General features: G+C 43.6%; 1 protein-coding gene across 4 annotated transcripts in view; it reads left to right on the forward strand.

The window, feature by feature from the left end:
* LOC147121399 (homeobox protein Meis1) overlaps nt 1-12,236 on the forward strand; it is a 345,102-nt gene that overhangs the window by 253,646 nt on the left and 79,220 nt on the right. For 3 of the 4 annotated variants that reach the window (XM_085981619.1, XM_085981616.1, XM_085981617.1), the window contains exon 11: nt 11,023-11,112. In XM_085981619.1, coding sequence (XP_085837745.1) covers nt 11,023-11,112 — 90 coding nt within the window. Of the gene's footprint in view, nt 1-11,022; nt 11,113-11,422; nt 11,519-12,236 lie in introns of all 4 variants that reach the window. The other variant, XM_085981618.1, reaches the window with a different exon arrangement.

The following is a 12,236-nucleotide window of genomic DNA, read 5'->3' on the forward strand; positions in this document are numbered from 1 at the left end:
TGCCCTTGCCCTTCTAGGTGGAAGAAGTTGCGGGTTTGGGAGGTGCTGCCGAAGAAGCCTTGGCGAGTTGCTGCAGTACATCTTGTAGATGGTACACACTGCAGCCACGGTATGCCGGTGGTGGAGGGAGTGAATGTTTAAGGTGGTAGATGGGGTGCCAATCAAGCAGGCTGCTTTGTCCTGGATGATGTCGAGCTTCTTGAGTGTTGTTGGAGCTGCACTCATCCAGGCAAGTGGAGAGTATTCCATCACACTCCTTACTTGTGCCTTGCAGATAGTAGAAAGGCTTTGGGGAGTCAGGAGGTGAGACACTCGCCACAGAATACCTAGCCTCTGACCTGCTCTTGTTGCCACTGTATTTATGTGGCTGGTCTAGTTAAGTTTCTGGTCACTGGTGACCCCCAGGATGTTGATGGTGGGGGATTCGGTGATGGTAATGCCGTTGAATGTCATGGGGCAGTGGTTAGACTCTCGCTTGTTGGAGATAGTCATTGCCTGGCACTTCTGTGGCGTGAATGCTACCTGCCACTTATCAGCCCAAGCCTGAACGTCGTCCAGGTCTTGTTGCATGCGGGCATAGAATGCTTCATTATCTGAGGAGTTGTGAATGGCGCTGAACACTGTGCAGTCATCAGCGAACATCCCCATTTCTGACTTTATGTTGGAGGAAAGGTCATTGATGAAGCAGCTGAAGATGGTTGGGCCTAGGACACTGCCCTGAGGAACCCCTGCAGCGATGTCCTGCGGCTGTGATGATTGACCTTCAATCACTACAATCATCTTCCTTTATGCTAGGTATGACTCCAGCCAGTGTAGAGTTTTCCGCCTGAAAGCCCCATTGACTTCAATTTTACTAGGGCTCCTTGATGCCACACTCGGTCAAATGCTGCCTTGATGTCAAGGGCAGTCACACTCACCTCACCTCTGGAATTCAGCTCCTTTGTCCATGTTTGGACCAAGGCTGTAATGATGCTGGGAGCCGAGTGGTCTTGGCGGAACCCAAACTGGGCATCAGTGAGCAGGTTATTGGTGAGTAAGTGCTGCTTGATAGCACTGTTGATGACGCCTTCCATCACTTTGCTGATGATTGAGAATAGACTGATGGGGCGGATTGGATTTGTCCTGCTTTTTGTGGAAAGCACATACCTGGGCAGTTTTCCACATTGTCAGATAGATGCCAGTGTTGTAGCTGTACTGGAACAGCTTGGCTAGAGGCGCAGCTAGTTCTGGAGCACAAGCCTTCAGCACGATAGTCGGAATGTTGTCACGGCCCATAGCCTTTGCTGTATCCTGTGTGCCGAGCCGTTTCTGGATATCTTGTGGAGTGAATCGAATTGGCTTCTGTGATCGTGGGGACCTCAGGAAGAGGCTGGTATGTTTCATCCACTTGGCACTTCTGGCTGAAGATGGTTGCAAACACTTCAGCCTTGTCTTTTGCACTCACGTGCTGGGCTCCACCATCATTGAGGATGGGGATATTCATGGAGCCTGCTCCTCCCGTTAGTTGTTTAATTGTCCACCACCATTCACGACTGCAGAGCTTTGATCTGATCTGTTGATTGTGGGATCGCTTAGACCTGTCTATAGCATGCTGCTTCTGCTTTTTAGCATACATGTAGTCCTGTGTTGCAGCTTCCCAGGTTGGCACCACATTTTTCGGTACGCCTGGTGCTGCTGCCGACATGCTCTTCTACACTCGTTATTGAGCCAGGGTTGGTCCCTTGGCTTGATGGTAATGGTAGAGTGAGGGATATGCTGGGACATGAGGTTACAGATTGTGGTGGAATACAATTCTGCTGCTGCTGATGGCCCACAGTGCCTCATCGATGCCCAGTTTTGAGCTGCTAGATCCGTTCTGAATCTATCCCATTTAGCACCATGGTAGTGCCACACAACATGATGGAGGGTGTCCTCAGTGTGAAGAGGGGACTTTGTCTCCACAATGACTGTGCGGTGGTCACTACTACCTATACTGTCATGGACAGATGCATCTGCAACAGGTAGATTGGTGAAGACGAGATCAAGTAGGTTTTTCCCTTGTGTTGGTTCTCTCACCACCTGTCGCAGGCCCAGACTGGCAGTTATGTCCTTCAGGACTCGGCCAGCTCGGTCAGTAGTGTTGCTACCGAGCCACTCTTGGTGATGGACATTGAAGTCCCCCACCCAGAGTACATTCTGTGCCCTTGCTACTCTCAGTGCTTCTTCCAAGTGGTGTTCAACATGGCGGAGTACTGATTCATCAGCTGAGGGAGGGCGGTAGGTGGTAATCAGCAGGAGGTTTCCTTGCTCATACTTGACCTGAAGCCATGAGACTTCATGGGGCCCAGAGTCAATGTTGAGGACTCCCAGGGCCACTCCTTCCCCACTGTATACCACTGTGCCGCCACCAGCCCTGGTGGGTCTGTCCTGCCGGTGGGACAGGACATACCCAGGGATGGTGATGGAGGAATTTGGGACATTGGCTGAAAGGTATGATTCTGTGAGTATGACTATGTCAGGCTGTTGCTTGTCTAGTCTGTGGGACAGCTCTCCCAATTTTGGCACAAGTCCCCAGATGTTGGTGAGGAGGACTTTGCAGGGTTGACTGAGCTGGGTGTGCCGCTGCCATGTCCGTCGCCGGTGCCGAGGTCGATACCGTGTGGTCCGTCCGGTTTTATTCTTATTATTGTGTTTCATAGCGGTTTGTTACAACTGAATGGCTTGCTAGGCCATTTCAGAGGGCAGTTAAGAGGGCAATGTGGTTGCTGTGGGCCTGGAGTCACATATAGGTCAGACCAGGTAAGGACGGCAGATTTCCTTCCCTAAAGGACATTAGTGAACCAGATGGGTTTTTACGACAATCTGATAGTTTCATGGTTACCATTACTGACACTTGCTTTTTATTCCAGATTTATTTAATTAGCTGAATTTAAATTCCCCAGCTGTCCTGGTGGGATTTGAACTCAGTCTCTGGATTACTAGCCCAGTGACATTACCATTATGCTACCGTTCCCTTTATCTGGCCATTTATCTCATTGCTGTTTGTGGGATCGTGCTGTGTGCAGATTGGCTGCCGCGTTTCCTTACAGTACAACATTGACTACACTTAAAGTACTTCATTGGCTGTGAGGCATCTTTAGATCATGAAAGGTGCTATATAAATGCAATTTTTTGTCTTTCTTAAAATTATTGTTTCTGCTTCTTTTTGAAAATATTATTAGAAAAAAAAAGTTTTACATTTCACCAAAAATAGTCTGTATATTCTGAATGTCTCTTCTTCAGCCCAGTGTTAAATGGCATGTTCTCCTGCATTAGTTTCTCTGTCTGCAAGCTGTGTCACGACCTCTTTAGTGCCAAGGCAGGTCAGGTCAAAAATGGGGGAAGGGAGAACAAGAGTTTGTTTTACCTTGGTAATTGGGTTCACACGATATGAAAATGAAATTTGTCCCAGCCTGAATTGCAATTGGGTTGATCACTGAAAGGAAAATTCTCCCGTTCAATTTTTTGAAGGGCATGAGAATCAGGGCCTGGCCAATAATCTCTCGGAAATTCATTTTTGGAACTTGGCGAATTTCCATTTCCATTCGGTTGACCTCTGAGCATCGGGTGCAACCATTTTAAAGTCCAGAAATGTTGCCGCATTCTTGCTACTTTGCAGCAGCATATAAACCTCCATTTGGCCTGTGTTTTGGAGTGTAACTATGGCTTCAAGGGACAGTACAACAAACAAGTGACTACATTTCTAGGGAGTCTTTCTGTCTGCATGAATTTTAGTCCTACATCTCCAACTGTTAGCTGGTATGAATTAGAACTCCAGAATCAGAAATGATAGTGCCTAAACTGGGGCAGTCGACCCTTTGTACTTACATGCATGGGTTTAAAGAAGCAAGCCATTTTAGGGTGTATAGCTGGTTGTTTGTTACACTGATAAAGCCTCTGCTCAACTTTTATTTTTAAGGTGGAGGCAGCAGACATTAAAAAGGAAAGCATCATTCTTATTTTTTGCAGATTGGCTGGACAGAGTTATTCATGGTTGAGTCCTTTGAAGGGTATTTATAGAGAATGGGGGTGGTGGTGAAAGTAGAGGCATTAGTTCAGTGGAGTATAAATGGTATTTTTCTTTGATTCTTCATGCAGAAAGCTGTTACTGTATCAGGCCTAGGCCTTTATTCAAGCCTAGCTCTTGTTTTCCTAATTATAAATCCCATTTCTGTTCCTTTGATAGCTCAGTTGATTAAGGCAGTGGATCGCTGTACAGACCAAATATATCCCAGGCCCAAGACCTAGTCAATGTTAAATAAATTGATCTCAGTCAAGTAGTGGTACAGATGCTACAACTAGCTTCAGTATTCCTGGACTAGGAAAGGGAAAATCATTCATTCCTGATTGCTATCCACTGCCTCCTGCTGAATGTGAGCTTGTTTGAAATGTTAGGAACATAGGAACATGGGCAGGCCATTCAGCCCCTCGAGTCTGTTCCACCATTCAATTAGATCATGGCTGATCTGTATCTTAACTCCTTGGTTCCATAACCCTTAATTCCCTTTGCCTAACAAAAGTCTATCAATCTCAGTTTTGAAATTTTCAATTGATTTACAGCCTCAAAAGCTTTTTGGGGGAGAGAGTTCCAGATTTCCACTACTCTTGTGTGAAGAAGTGTTTCCTGACATTACCCCTGAACGGCCTAGCTCTAATTTTGACGTTATGCCCCCTTGTTCTGGACTCCCCACCAGAGGAAATAGTTTCTCTCTACCCTATCAACTCCTTTAATCATCTTCTACAGCTCAAGTAGATTGCCCCTTAATCGTCTATACTCAAGGGAATACAAGACTAGTCTATGCAACCTTTCCTCATAATTTAACCCTTTTAGCCCCAGTATCATTCTGGTGAATCTGCACTGCACCCCCTCCACGGCCCATAGATCCTTTCTGAGGTGCAGTGCCCAGAACTGAATGCAGTTGTTCCAGATGGGGTCTAGCCAGAACTCTGTACAGCTGTAACATAGCTTCCATCCCTTTGTATTTCAGCCATCTTGAGATGAAGGCCAACATTCCATTAGCCTTTTTAATTATTTTTTGTATCTGGGCAATGACTGTTGAGTGAGGACAGAATAGCTTTCCAATACTCAATGTGCCACATGACACGAAGAATGGTCACTTGGGTATGGTAACAGAGAGTGCCAGCACCTGTGGAACTATACCCCAATACCTTCAGGAAAGGGGAGAAAATTGGAAGGAAAAAAAAAGAAAGTCTAATTAAAGTCATAAATATACACCCCCCCCAACTTGTGCTATGATGAACATTACTACATTCCTACTTTACAACAGTGACTACACTTCAAAAGTACTTCATTGGCTGTAAAGCGCTTTGAGGTGTTCTGAGATCATGAAAGGTGCTATAGAAATGCAAGTTCTTTCTTTCTTTGATGCACACAATCCTCTACAGTACACATCAGCAAAAGGATTGCATTAGCACCTAGTGCCATTTTAAAGGGAACATTTTTAAAGTGGGAAGAGGAGAGTTAAAAATAATGTCTCCAGGCATACCTTTGCTGTGGGGTATTATTCCTGCTAACGCAAGGGTCCCTGCAGCATGAAAGCACATTGGTGGTTTCATTTTTTCATAACATGAATATTAATATATGGCATCTCAACATTCTATGGTGTAAAGAAATATAAAGTGTAATTTTCCAGCCCTGAGAATAAAGGGATAAATAGAGTTGATCCAAACAATGGCCCTGGGAATCCAGGGGAAACGATCAAGGAATAATAATTGCCAGGATCGCACTCGTCGATGCTTTCTAGCGCTAGCCCTGCTGGATGTTATAGGGTCAAAAGGAGGGTACCTAATTTACATGGGGCTAGTGGGCACATGCATCACTGTGGACACAACTGTCCTGCCCCTTGCAGCCAGTAATTGCCCATCATGGGGGGAGCGGGGTGGGGGGGGTGGGGTGGGGGGGAAGAGATTGCCCTGGCCTGCATCCCTTTCCCTACAGCTCCAGTCCTACAACCCTCCGAGATCTCTGCGCTCCTTCAATTCCGGCCTCTTGCGCATCTCCGATTTTAATCGCTCCACCATTGGTGGCCGTGCCTTCAGCTGCCTAGGCTCTAAGCTCTGGAATTCCCTCCCTAAACCTCCCAACCTCTCTCTCTCTCCTCCTTTAAGACGCTCCTTAAAAACTACCTCTTTGACTAAGCTTTTGGTCACCTGTCCTAATATCTCCTTATGTCAAATTTGTTTGATAACACTCCTGTAAAGCACCTTGGGATGTTTTGCTATGTTAAAGGCGCTATATAAATGCAAGTAGGTGTTGTTGATTGGACCCACAGCAGACCATCTTCCAGTAATACACCGGGTCCTGACTGAGCCAGGGAATTGGGAACACCTGAATAGATGGTCCCTGCCCCTCCTCTGCCCACGTTCCACTCCTTTGGCATCCTAGGCTTTGAAAGGAGTAGGCAAAGGTTCCACCTCTGACAAGGCAGACTGAGAAATCCCAGAATCAGCAGGGACCTTTTTGCCAATGATTTCTGGCAGAACTCTCAAGGAGATTTCAAATTCTCTTCGAAAGAGCCAGTGCAGGCTCGATGGGCCGAATGGCCTCCTTCTGTGCTGTACTGTACTATTCTATGATTTGGGGCCAGTCTATCTGAACTGAGTCCCATTATTTCTTATCCCTCTTGTTAAGGGATTCATCTAATATGCCTTGTTCTCTGCTCTAACATTAATGTAGTTCTCAGTGTGATAATAGGCACGGTGGAGTCATTTAGCACTTCATAATTCATTAAAAGGGCATTCTCATCTTTGTAACTCATAGTCGAAGCATTCCAGTGGTATTTTTCAGTTTTTAGCACAAAGATGTCATTTGCTTTGCAACAACATAATTCATATCAAGAACCACAATTGCATTGCTTGCATGCGACACAAAATGAGATTGACTCTTCTGGGTTCTTTACCTAAAAGAGTGGGGTTCCTCTTTAATTACTGAATTTAAAAGAAAAAGTGAATAACTTATACACTTAAGTAGCATAGTGTTGCTGTTCACACAAATATCTGTTTATATATATCATTTATTATTACACTGGCTTATCAAAGTCAAAATGGATGATCCAATAGCTTGAAGGATTCATTTTTACTAACCCTACAAGTGTTTTACATTGTCACTTGTTCATTTTCTGTTGTATGTTATTTGTTCCTGTAAATCTAATTGAATATTATATTACAACAAAAAATAAACCTGCCTTTGAGGGAAAAATGCATTGAATGAGATTTTTTTGAAATTCATGCATTTTTCATGTTGAGATAATAATGAAAAGTTATCCACCGGGAGATGAAAATCTGCTGTTAACCTTTTAAGTGTAATCCTTTAGGCTTTTCTGACAAGGCATCTCCAATGGTAGTTACAGCAAGTCACTTGTCAGCGAATTAATCTGTGACCCTTCCTGCTGATGTGTCATAACTAGGGCTCAAAATTCAGAAAAAAGCCCCAACATTGCTCACTGATCATCACAACTGGGAAAGTAGAAGTGTCGCTATAATTCATAAAACTGGCATACAACAACAACTTGCATTTATACAGCGCCTTTAACGTAGTAAAATGTCCCAAGGTGCTTCACAGGAGCCATTATCAAGCAAAATTTGACACTGAGCCACACAAGGGGATATTAGGATAGGTTGGTCAAAGAGATAGGTTTTAAGGAGCATCTTAAAGGAGGAGAGGGAGGTAGAGAAGTGGAGAGCTTTAGGGAGGGAATTCCAGACCACTTTCTAGCAACTGAATTCCACCAAGACCCAACATTGGCTGCAAAGTCCAAATTCTGTGACACTGTTTTTGTTAGTTTTGTTTAACACTTCAGATAACACATGAGAAATTGTAATGTGATCATCATATTCATAAGCCAATGGCTGTCCTTCTCCTTCCTCAGTCTGCACATAAAACAAAGCAACATCTATGTCTCTTGTTACAACATTGTGGCTTTGAAACAAACACATAATGCTAAATTACTAAGCAGTGCAACACCACTGGGCTGAGTGGAGGCTAGCCTTCTCCCAAATGGGAACAGAAAAGTGAAAGGAGAATTAGCACTGAGCCACTGTCATACAGCGCCGAGCAGTCAGCTCAAGAATGACATAAGTGGAGCACTGGGAGCAAGGCACTAGCCTGGCTTCTCAGCCATAGAAGATACATGGTCTAAGAAGACCAGCACAGGAAAGAAACCAGACTCTCAACGGCAAAAAAGGCTAAATATTACATTTATGAACACTTAAAAGCATTGCGGGGGTGATTTTTTTGTGCCTAACTCCCACTCCACTTGGAAAAGGAATTAGCAGTATGGTCATGATGATATTTAAGAGGTGATGGTGTGTCATTTTGCCTTGAGCTCTGACCATGACCGCTACTGTAACCATCTAATGGAGAAACCATTCAAGCACCCTCGGTCTAAAATGGCACTCATTTTAACCTGGGGCCTTGGAATTCTGTGAAGTGGAATTCTCTAGCTGAAAGATTTTAATACCAGGACAATTCAAAATCTGGACACAATGAGTGAAGATTTCCTCTATGCGCTGTATGTAACTAAACCATAATCCTGCTCTTTATAATGGGGTTTCTGATTTTGTTACACATCGCACACAGAGAAATACTTCCTCCAACTTTAAAGTAAGAGCTTATGTTTCACAATTTGAAAATAAATACAATGGTGTTTTTAAGCCATTGCAATTGTAGACTTTTGACATATTTCTTTATCGTCTGGGACCTCTGCCCAACCTTCTTTTACCTTTGGCTCTTAGACCACTGTATAACAGGAAGGCAGTACAAACCAGAAGGTTTGCCAGCTCTCCAAAAGGAACTACCTTACATTAAGATTACATTCAAATATCCACAAAAGATATCCACGATAGAGTACAAAAGCAAGGAAGTTATGCTAAATCTTTATAATACACTGGTTAGGGCCCAGCTGGAGTATTGTGTCCCAATTCTGGGCACCACGCTTTAGGTAAGATGCTAAGGCCTTGGAGAGGGTGCAGGAGCGATTTACTGGAAAGATACCAGGGATGAGGGACTTCAGTTATGTGGATAGACTGAAGAGGCTGGGGTTGTTCTCCTTAGAGCAGAGAAGATTGAGAGGAGATTTGATAGAGGTGTTCAAAATCATGAGGGGTCTAGACAGTGTAGATAGAGAGAAACTGTTCCCATTGGCGGAAGGGCCGAGAACCAGAGGACACAGATTTAAGGCAGAAGATCCAAAGGCAACATGAGGAAAAGCTTTTTTACGCAGCAAGTGGTTATGATCTGGATTGCACTGCCTGAAAGGGTGGTGGAGGCAGACTCAATCGGGAATTAGATAAGTACCTGAGGAAAAAAATTGGCAGGGCTACGGCGAAAGGGCAGGGGGCTTGGGACTGGCTGAAGTGCTCTTGCAGAGAGCCAGTATGGGCTCAACTGGCCGACTGGCCCCCCTACTGTGTTGTAATGATTCTATGATTCAATGATTTGTTGCACTGGAGTAGAAAAAGATGAAAAAAATGGGATCCACAATTTGTGATATTAATGAAGTGATGGTTGGATTTGACTAATGTGATGGAAAGAAATTATTTCCGCAAGGAAAACATTACTGGTGGAGTATGGGTACAAGGTGAACTGTAGATCAAGTGGAGAATGCTGCATAGAATTTAATAGAATTTACAGCACAGAAATAGGCCATTCGGCCCAACTGGTCTATGCTGGAGTTTATTCTCCACGAGAGCCTCCTCTCACCGTACCTCATCTCCCCCTATCAGCATATTCTGTAAAATTATCTGCAGAAAGATACTATAAAGATAGTTAACAGGCAATTATCACAATGTGGAAAGACTGGAGAAGCTGGGGTTGTTCTCCTTAGAGCAGAGATGGTTAAGAGGAGATTTGATAGAGGTGTTCAAAATCATGAAGGGTTTTGATAGAGTAAATAAGGAGAAACTGTTTCCAGTGGCAGAAGGGTCGGTAACCAGAGGACACAGATTTAAGGTAATTGGCAAAAGAACCAGAGACAACATGAGGAAACATTTTTTTACACAGCGAGTTGTGATCTGGAATAAGCAGATTCAGTAGTAACTTTCAAAAGAGAATTGGATAAATACTTGAAGGGAAAACATTTACAGGGCTATGGGGAAAGAGCAGGGGAGTGGGATTAATTGGATAGCTCGACCAAAGAGCCAGCACAGACACAATGGGCCGAATGGCCTTCTGTGCTGTATCATTCTATGATTGTATGAAAAGTTTCAAAGCAACCACGCACCCGCTGCTGGAGTCATTGCTGAACAGAAAGGGTACGTTATTTTTAATTTTGCTGGAATGCAGGTGGACTGATCAGCAGCAGCAGGAAATTTCCAGGGCAGATGTAACATACTGTGTCAGATTTTCCGAGCACAGAATCAAAGAGTTCCTGGGTCATGGTTTCTCTACAGCTTCTGAAGACGAGATGATAGAGAATGTATTGTACAAAATAACTAGAGCAATTGCAGTAACTAATCACAAAGCAAACTATGATTACTCCGCCACAAAGGAATTGTGTAAAGACCATCTTGAACCCTCTGTATTTTTTAGCAGCATCACCTTCAGAGCAAACTCATTAGTTAACTTTGTGCAGCGTGCATACAGGGATTAAATGCATGATATGCCAACTAGCTACACCCATTACTAACCCAAGCTAAACTGGTTAGGTAACCTTTTCTCTATTTCAATGATATAAACATCCAGGGCCCGTACAAAGCAGCAATTACTATAAAAAATGTAGCATTTGTCACAGTAAGTGAAAGTGGAGCACATACTTTCAAATACTCTTGGCCAGATTACGTCAGTCAGGTAAGTATTTTTCTTACCGGCCAAGTGAAAAATTTGATGCAAAAACCATACAAACTAATAAGCTCTAGTCAGTGAGTTGAACCTCCGTTCATATGTTTTGTATTATGGAATCTCTACAGACAATAGATTTCAGAGGTTGAATCAGATCTGAGCATTGTAGACAGAAAATGATATCCAGACCTGTTCTTAATCCTCAGTGAGCCAAGGTGCACCCTACAACCCAGACGGTCAGCCAATGGGAGGCTTTGTGATGGATGGGCAGCAGCATATGGGAATCAGGCCTCCTGGTAAGACTTACATTTACTTTCATACATCCTTCATGCTCACCAATGTTACATCTTCACCCACACAATTCAGAGTGCTCATCAGGATTATCACCCTCATCTTTTGCTGCACTTCAACTGCCTGCCTTGCCTTGCCTGTCTTCTATGCACCTAATGATGAAAAGGGAGAAATGGTTTCTCTCGATGCAGAGACTCATGATCCCGCTTGACCCTCAGATCCTGGTGTTTAAGAGAAAAGGGTCTTTTTTGGCGCTATCTGTTTTGACTTTGCTCATTTTCTGGCATCTTCTTTGGATTTTTATCTCCCTTCTAGGACCTATGAGTGGAATGGGCATGAATATGGGCATGGAGGGGCAATGGCACTACATGTAACCTTCATCTAGTTAACCAATCGCAAAGCAAGGGGGAAGTAAGTACAAATGGGGTCTTTGTTTTTACATCTTGTTCTAGGAGCAATTTTTTTTCTTCATACATTTTTTCTTTTTGCTGTTCCCGCCCATAGCTTCATGCTTCATTCACTCTTTTCCAAACTATTCTTTGGCTGTCTGTTCTTTATTTGTACCTACTCATGAACGTTTGAATTCACTGGCTGTGACTTAAAACTTATTAAAAGCATATATATTTATCTACATATATGTATATTATACTCATATATATTTAGAGAATATTTTGCCTAATGCTGTTATCTGGAACTGTGCACAGTAACACAGAGCTGGCCACATGACAAAAACAAGAACCAGCCAGAGGGGGGGAGTGTGTCACCATAGCAACAGACTGATTGGCAAAATGTAAGCAGTCTGCAGCAGTGCAAGGAGAGGAAAGAGCGTGTCCCCAAAGTGTCATAAATCTGTCTAGCCACAGTTGATGCATGAGTTACATTTATACACTAACCTGTGAGACACCAAAAAGGCAATCGGACAATGTTCCAAAGGCAAAAGAAAACAGAAGCATTAACTATAATTTGTATTGAGGCAAATCCCTATATATTCAATTAGGGCCCTGCTTTATCTTTTTTTTATCTAACCACCCATGAAAGCATTTTTTTGGGGGGTAGGGGGGGGTCGTTGCAGAAAATAAATGGTTTTTAAAAAGCTAGGCAAAATGGAGGTTGGTGCAGCGGGGTGCGG

The sequence above is a fragment of the Somniosus microcephalus genome, chromosome 3 (genome assembly GCF_052327205.1).
Source record: "Somniosus microcephalus isolate GS21.2 chromosome 3, FLI_Smic_1.0, whole genome shotgun sequence".
Classification (NCBI taxonomy): Eukaryota; Metazoa; Chordata; class Chondrichthyes; order Squaliformes; family Somniosidae; genus Somniosus; species Somniosus microcephalus.